This window comes from Notamacropus eugenii, chromosome 2, assembly GCF_028372415.1.
Source record: "Notamacropus eugenii isolate mMacEug1 chromosome 2, mMacEug1.pri_v2, whole genome shotgun sequence".
In the NCBI taxonomy this organism is placed as follows: domain Eukaryota; kingdom Metazoa; phylum Chordata; class Mammalia; order Diprotodontia; family Macropodidae; genus Notamacropus; species Notamacropus eugenii.
Window position 1 is genome coordinate 5416724 of NC_092873.1, and position 7820 is coordinate 5424543.

General features: G+C 39.3%; 1 protein-coding gene across 1 annotated transcript; it reads left to right on the plus strand.

Moving 5' to 3' along the window:
• The first annotated feature begins 6389 nt into the window (after positions 1–6389).
• LOC140523376 (olfactory receptor 4D11-like) lies at positions 6390–7334 on the plus strand. The gene has a single exon (XM_072638286.1). It carries the CDS (start codon positions 6402–6404, stop codon positions 7332–7334), a length of 933 nt encoding a protein of 310 aa, XP_072494387.1. The 5' UTR covers positions 6390–6401.
• Positions 7335–7820: the final 486 nt, after the last annotated feature.

A 7820-nucleotide genomic window follows, 5' to 3' on the forward strand; every position in this document is an offset into this window, starting at 1 on the left:
TCATAATCATATACCACAACTTTTTCAGGCATTCCCCAATTGATGGGCATCCCCTCATTTTCTAATTTTTTTGCTACCACAAAAAGAGATGCTACAAATTTTTTTGGACATATAAGTCCTTTTCCCTTTTCTTTGATTTTTTTGGGATATAAACCTAGTAGTGCTATTGCTAAGTCAAAAAATATGCACAGTTTGATAGTTCTTTGGACTTAGTTCCAAATCGTTCTCCAGAATAGTTTGACCAGTTCCAGTATTTAAATTTAAATTTCTTGAAAAAAGCATTTATAACTCATGTCTTTACTTCCTAACTCCCCTTTTTCTTGTAACTGTCAACTCTAATGACCTTTTTTTATCCTCATTCTCTGTACCTCTCTGAAGCATAAATTTTTCATCATTCTATTTTCCTTGAATAATAGCGGTTATAATGGGCATTCTTGTTTCACCCCTGATCTTATTGGAAATGCATCTAGCTTATCCCCATTGTACATAATGTTTGCTGAAGGTTTTAGTAGATACTACTTATTATTTTAATAATTGAGTGTTTGGCATTTATGAAAAATTTCATCCTTTGAAAGGTAGAAAAACTAACGGCAGGGATAAAAAGACAAAAATAAAAACAGATCTTGCCCTAATAGAACTTTCATTTTACTTGGGAATATGACATGCAAAAAGATAGTTCTTACATCATTCTTCTTAATGAGGGATAAAGAGAAAGAAGGAAGAGAGAGCATTTGAAACTCAAAAATTTGAAGAAAAAAAGAATGTTTAAAATTGTTTTTACATATAATTGGAGGAAAATGTTAAAACAGAAAAATTTGCCTTTTCCTAGTACCTTAGTCTGAATTTTATCCACTTGTCTAGCATCAAAATTTTACCAGAGACTTAATGAAAACTTTTTCCTATTCAATATCCTTTTTTTTTTAATTCTGGGTGCATTGCTTTCATTTGTATAAAAGCTTGATTTTTACACAGTCAAAATATCCTATGTTTCCAGTTATAATTCCCCCTTTATTGTAACTGGTTAAAAACCATCCCCTACCCATAGTTAAAGGAGACAGTTATTGCATTGTTGTAGCAAAGAGAGTGATGCACTTTCACTCAAGAAGATTTCATTTCAAATTCCTCTTCTGATGCCTATCATATGTGTGACTTTGGGCAAGTTAACTAACTGCCCTGTGCCTTAGTTTCTTCATGTGAAATGAGAAAGCTGAATAGGTAGACTCTAAAATCCCTACAAGTTCTTGAGAAGATAAGATTCTAATATATTTACAATCTTAATGTATCAACAAAATACAGTGGTTGAAAATTGCATCTCCTGTGTATTGCTATTTATCAGAAAACTTGAGCTTTCCTTGTAATTCAAATAATTTGATTTATCAAAACTGAATCCCATTAGAGAGTTGAGATGAATTTTCTGGTATTACTAAGTGTACTTACAAAAAGTCATTAAGAAGTGTCCTTTGTTGGGCCCCCTGTGGGTTAAGTCCTAAGTGTCTTCCTGCCCAGCCTACTCCTTGTCCCAACTCCTCCCACCCGGGAACCCTCATGCCTACTTGTAATTGCCTAGGCTGTACTCTGTGGAGGTGCTCCTGCCTACCCTGGCTCAAAAGAGCTGTGTAATAGACAAGAATAATCCTACTAGCCTGGAAAGGCTGCCAGCATAATGGCCAACTGTGAGTAGCTTCCAGGGCTGGGACATCTGGACATAGCTGTCTGATGGACTAGATCATATGCTCGGCTTATCTGGATTTGTTCTCTTACTGAAAGCTTGTGTATAGATAGATAAATGCAGTAAAAATACTAATATGTATATAGTGTTTTAATGTCTGCAAAGCACTTTACAAATATCTTATTTGATTATCACAACAACCATTGGCGGTAGGTACTATTATGGTTCCCATTTTGCAGATGCGGAAACTGAGACTGAGAGAGGTTAAGTGACTTGCCCAGGATCACAGTGCTGGTAAGTGTCTGAGGCAGGATTCCAACTCAGGTCTTCCTGACTCCAACCCCATTTTTATATATACTTCTTTGAACACCTCAGACATCTATGGTTTTATGAGTGCAAGTGACAGCCCTCCACTTAAATGGGTCTCAGTCTTTGGGAATTGTTATGGGTGGAGAATGCATTCCTCTGTGCGCAAACAGCTGTGGTGTTTTATCTGAAGCTAGCCAAGATTATCCTAGAACAAAAGACCCATTTTGTATTCTGAGTCCCTTACTAGAAACCGTTGCTGGTTGGCAGGATTCAAGAGAGTTTAAATTCTCATTCATCCAGTCACAGATTTAGAGCAAGAAAGGTCCTTAAAGGTCATTTAGTACACCCCTAACCCTAACCCTAAATTCTAACCCTAACCTTAACCCTTCATGTGCAGATGAAGAAACTGAGACCCATGAATGTTAGATGACTTATCCAAGGTCATCAAGGTAACAAATGATATTGGGAGGATTCAAACTCAAGTGGGCAGGGGAGGGAATAAGCATGTATTAAGCTCCTACTATGTGCCAAGCATGACACAAAGTGCTTTAGAAATATCTCATTTGATCTTTACAACAACCCTGTGAGGTAGATGTCATTATTATCTCCATTTTACTTTTGAGGAAATAAAGGCAAGCATAGCCAACTAAGTGTCTTAGGCTGAATTTGAACTCACATTTTCCTGACTGCAGGCCCAGAGCCCTAGCCACTACAGCACTAAGCTCCCTCACTCAAGTCCCTTATTTTAATTTCAGTTCCTCTTTACCACACTCTCATCCAACTGGCATGACCTTCAAATACTCAGGCTCACTATCTCTAGTCACAAAAGGCTGAAGCTTCTGACTTTAGTGAAAGAATATACATTTATTTATTAATACATACTTTTCAAAATGTACATTTCTGAATAATAATAGTAATAGATGAAGATGATAGATAGATAGATAGATAGATAGATAGATAGATAGATAGATAGATAGATAGATAGATAGATAGACATCTATATAATGCTTAATCTGTGCCTGACACTGTGCTAGGTACTTTACAAATACTGATCCTCACAACAACCCTGGAAGGTAGGTGCTATTATTATTCCCATTTTACAGATAAGAAAAAGTGAGGAAAACAGAGGTTAAATGATTTACGTCCAAGGGAACACAACTAGTGTCTAAATCTGAATTTGAAATCAGATCTTCCTGACTACAGACCCAGTTTTCTATCTACTGGGCCACGTAACTGTTATTTAAAGTGAATAAATGTTCATTTCAAGGGTTTTTTCTGAGTGTACATATTTTTGATGAGCTAGAAGGGACTTTGAAAATTCTTGGATCCAAAACTCTAAATTTCCAAATAGGGAAACTGAAGTGAGGTAACTGACTTTGTACAATTCCAACAAGTAGCAGAAACCTATTAGAATCCTAGTCCCCAGAGCTATATAATCCACCATTCTGCTTCTCCTCCATCCCCACCCTTTTTTTGACAAAGGTTCTCTTCATATGACACTGAGCTCTACAAGGCTATACCAAAGTATTAAGTTTCTAGTAGATGCAACCAAGCTAGAAAGGCCTCACTGACAGACTGTATTGTGTGTCTCTTATCCAAGCTTAAAAATAATAACTACAAGACATTTATATAGCATAGCACTTTAAGGTCTGCAAAACATTTTAGATCAGCTGACTCATTTGATCCAGAGATGTTCGTTACCAAAAAGGCTAGCCAAGAGGGGATTTCAGCCACAACAACTCAGGAAGATGGTCTGTTAGTGTTAGAAGGGGTCACAATCTATCAGCAATGAAAGTTCCCTACTACTGAAATCATGGGCCCCTGATGTGAGAGGTCAAAACATCCTGAACCTTTGGAATGGCTACTCCATCAGAGGTTCTTCAAGAGCTGGTGAGCAAAACGGAGGCTGCCAAAAAGAAGAATTTTCCCCCAATGCTTCCAAATATTTGGAAGCATCCTCAGGTCTCAGGGACTTGGGGGAAGTTGCTACAATAGTCCCTGAAAATAGAGGCTGGCCAGTGTGAAGGGAGTGTCGTCCAAACATAGACTGTGTGGTACCAGCTGCTACCATTTCCCTAAAAGCTTCTTCAGAGTATTAGACAAATGGAGCTCCAGGAACCTGAGTCAGAAAATACTGGCCCATGTGCAGAAAAGGCCCATCTCTGTCCTGTCACTGGACTTGAACCCAACTTGAACCCCACCATTGAAATGATGACCCCAGGAGGGTGGGAGAGATGTGCCAATGTGCCTATCTTCAGGGTAGCAGAATTATAGAGCTAGTCAGAGAGACTTGCAACCCCCTCCCACGTAATAACCGATGAAAACCTTATATCAGCCATTTGAAGCCAGAGTCCCAGGTTCAAGTCTTGGCTTAACCATCAAGTAACTGACATTGGAATAAATTACTCTTTGTGCTGGTGGAGAGTCCCTTCCTTATATGTCTCCAGTGCTTAGTATAGTAGCTGGCACACAGTAGGTGCCTAATAAATGTTTAATAATTAGTAAGTGATTATTAATATCAGTTTTCTACTTTTTAAAATAAGTACATAAAAACCTATTGTAATCTACCTCATGGGATCTTGGCAAAGATTGAATAACACTGCAGCCCCATGGTTTCAGAATCAGAGGACTGTGTTTGGAATCAATTTCTTTCATCTACCTGTGTGGCTTTGGGTTAGCTACTGAACTTCTCTGAGCTTCATGAGAGGATAGAACTAACTGGGATGTAAGTTCCATTTCAGCTCTAAATCTGTGATCTTACAATCACAATCTATGTGAAAGCACTTTGGAAAATAAAAACTATGATGTAAATGCAAAGAAATGAGGTTTTGGAGAGGGTAGATTAAGGAAAGAGGTGAGGAGGAAGGAAGGAAGAGAAGGAGGGAGGAAGGGAGGAAGGAAGGAAGGAAGGAAGGAAGGAAGGAAGGAAGGAAGGAAGGAAGGAAGGAAGGAAGAGAGGGACGGAGGAAAGGAAAGAGGGAGGGAAGGAGGGTGGGAAAGAAAGATGGAAGGAGGAAGGAAAAGGAACTTTAGTAACAAATCAAAGAATTGAGGACAATATAAAGGCAGAGTGGCTTGTCTAGAGTCGAAAATAAAACTATAAACAGAGTTCCTACCCCTCTAACATGATCCCTGCCTCACCCCAATGATGGATGTAATGTGCTGTCTATTAAGTGCCAAGAGTATACTGAGGATCATACAGAAGTACTATCAGATCTAATCCCTGGAGAGTTTCAACGCAAAGGGAAGGATGAAAGAAAAGAATGGTTTTAAGCACCAAGGGCAGAGATCCACAATATTCTACTAGACCTCTTGTGATTTGCCAAGTCCAAACAGATAGCATGGGCTGGTATAAAATGTAAGAAGGTGTCTCTTGTCTGAATGAACTTCCCCGCCAGTGCAGGGAAGTGAACACAAACAGCTCTCTGACCTCCTACCAAAAGCATAGAAGGTCAAGGGTCAGGAACTGAAAACAAAGAAGGTCCAAGCCACTTTCCCCAAGAGAGGTTTTGTGTGTGTGTATGTGTGTGTGTGTGTGTGTGTGTGTGTGTGTGTGTGTGCTTTGTTTTGTGACATGGCTAATATGACTTCACATGTTTATTTGATATCATATTGTTTGCCTTCTTAAGGGGTAGAGGAGGGACATGACGGAAGGAGGGAATTTGGAACTCAATTTTTTCACTGAATGTTTAAAAAAATTTTAACGTAATTAGGAAATATTTAAATATATATTTTATATATATATGTATGTATATATATATATATATATATATATAGAGAGAGAGAGAGAGAGAGAGAGAGAGAGAGAGAGAGAAACAGCACCTATCTCACAGGGTTATTGTTAAGATTAAATAAAATAATATTTGTAAAGCACTTAGCACAGTGACTGGCATGTAGTAAGTAGGATCTATGTTAATCCTTATTCCATTCCCAAAGAGAGAGTAGACTCAAAGTCAGCACACCCAGGACCTACTAACAATATAGTTCTCTTGTTCCTCAATATACTGGTATTCCTGAGTCCATTGCCTCCTCCATAGCAGAGAAGGTCATCCTTCCCTAATTGGCATGGTTTTTATAGAGGTAGTGGACCAATCTTATTTCTGTCCTCACCTCAGGAGTAAGGAGTAGAGAGACTGACCAAAGACCAATAAATATCTGGTCTCTGGTCTCCGACTTCATAAGCAGATAAAAGATTCCATAAATAAAAACAGCTAGGGGGATAGTCAAAGAGGAGAGTAGTTTAGAACTGTTTGTTTACACAAGGACATGGAGAAGTCATAAAACTGGGTAAGGAAAAAGAACTATACAGGGATTCTCACTGCCTTACTAAATTCTGCTGCCAGTTTGGATGTGCCATACTCTCCCTAGTTATAACGCTACATCTTTTTTCCCAAGGTGGCCAAGGAAGAGGAAACATGAGCTAATGGAACTGGGAAATCACACCAGGGTGAAGGAATTTGTTTTTATGGGCCTTACCCAGTCTCCAGCACTAAGCATCATCTTATTTCTTTTATTGTGCCTGGTGTATGTAACAACACTGCTGGGAAATCTCCTTATCATGCTCACTGTGACCTGTGAGTCTCGCCTCCACACACCTATGTACTTCCTGCTCCGAAATCTCTCTGTTGTGGACATCTGCTTCTCCTCCATCACTGCTCCAAAGGTTTTGCTAGATCTTTTAGCTAAGAGAAAGACAATCTCTTTCAATGGCTGCATGACACAGATGTTTTTCTTCCACTTCCTTGGTGGGGTTGATATTTTTACTCTCTCTGTGATGGCTTTTGATCGTTATCTGGCCATCTCAAAGCCCCTTCACTATGTGACTCTCATGAGTAAAGGAAGGTGCCTTGGGCTCTTGGCAGTTTCTTGGGTGGGAGGCTTCATACACTCCATTGTACAGATCTCTCTGTTGCTCCCACTCCCCTTCGTTGGGCCGAATGTCATTGATGGTTTCTACTGTGATGTTCCCCAAGTCCTCAAACTCGCCAGCACTGACACCTTTGTTCTGGAGCTCCTCATGATCTCCAATAATGGTCTAGTCACCACATTTTGGTTCTTTTTACTCATTGTATCCTACACAGGCATCATGGTGATGTTAAGGTCACACACAGGAGAGGGCAAAAGCAAAGCCATCTCCACCTGTTCCTCCCACATCACTGTGGTCACCTTGCATTTTGTGCCCTGCATCTATGTATATGCTAGACCCTTCACTGCCCTTCCCTCTGACAAACCCATCTCTGTCATCTTCACTGTCATTTCCCCTCTCTTGAATCCTATGATTTACACTTTGAGAAACCAGGAGATGAAGTCAGCCATGCAAAGATTACAGAGACAGCTCATGTCTTCTGAAAGGTAACTAATTCTGTGCTAATGGGAAACTAGGAAAGATAGAAACAAATTTCATTGTATCAAAATCCTTCTGTTGAGGTTAAAGTTGTAAAAATAATTTGGACCTACTAAAAATCCTTGAAATTATATTAGTATTTGTTCTCTCGTGTTGCCTAAATTAGTTGGTAACTATGTGAATGAAGAGAATATGGATATGAGAGATTTCGTGATGGTAGAAATTAAAAGATTTGATAATAGCTTGAATCTGTGAGGTGAGTGAGGCATTGAAGATGGGTCTTCTTGTTTGTCCGTTGTTCTAGAAGAGAACCACGGCATCATGGAGGTGAAGCCATGACATGTAAGTGAATTGAATTTAAGTGAGCCAGGGCTGTGCCTCACTTTCTCTTCCAGAGCCATCTCATCCAGTGGCCAGCAATCAGGATGACAAGTGGTGACCCTAATCAACAAGGATAATGGTAGCACATACAATCAATACAAGACAATCAAAAGAGAG

What these genes read in the sequence shown, in the direction of transcription:
- LOC140523376 (XM_072638286.1), top strand. Translation starts at nt 6,402, where the DNA reads ATGGAACTGGGAAATCACACCAGGGTGAAGGAATTTGTTTTTATGGGC.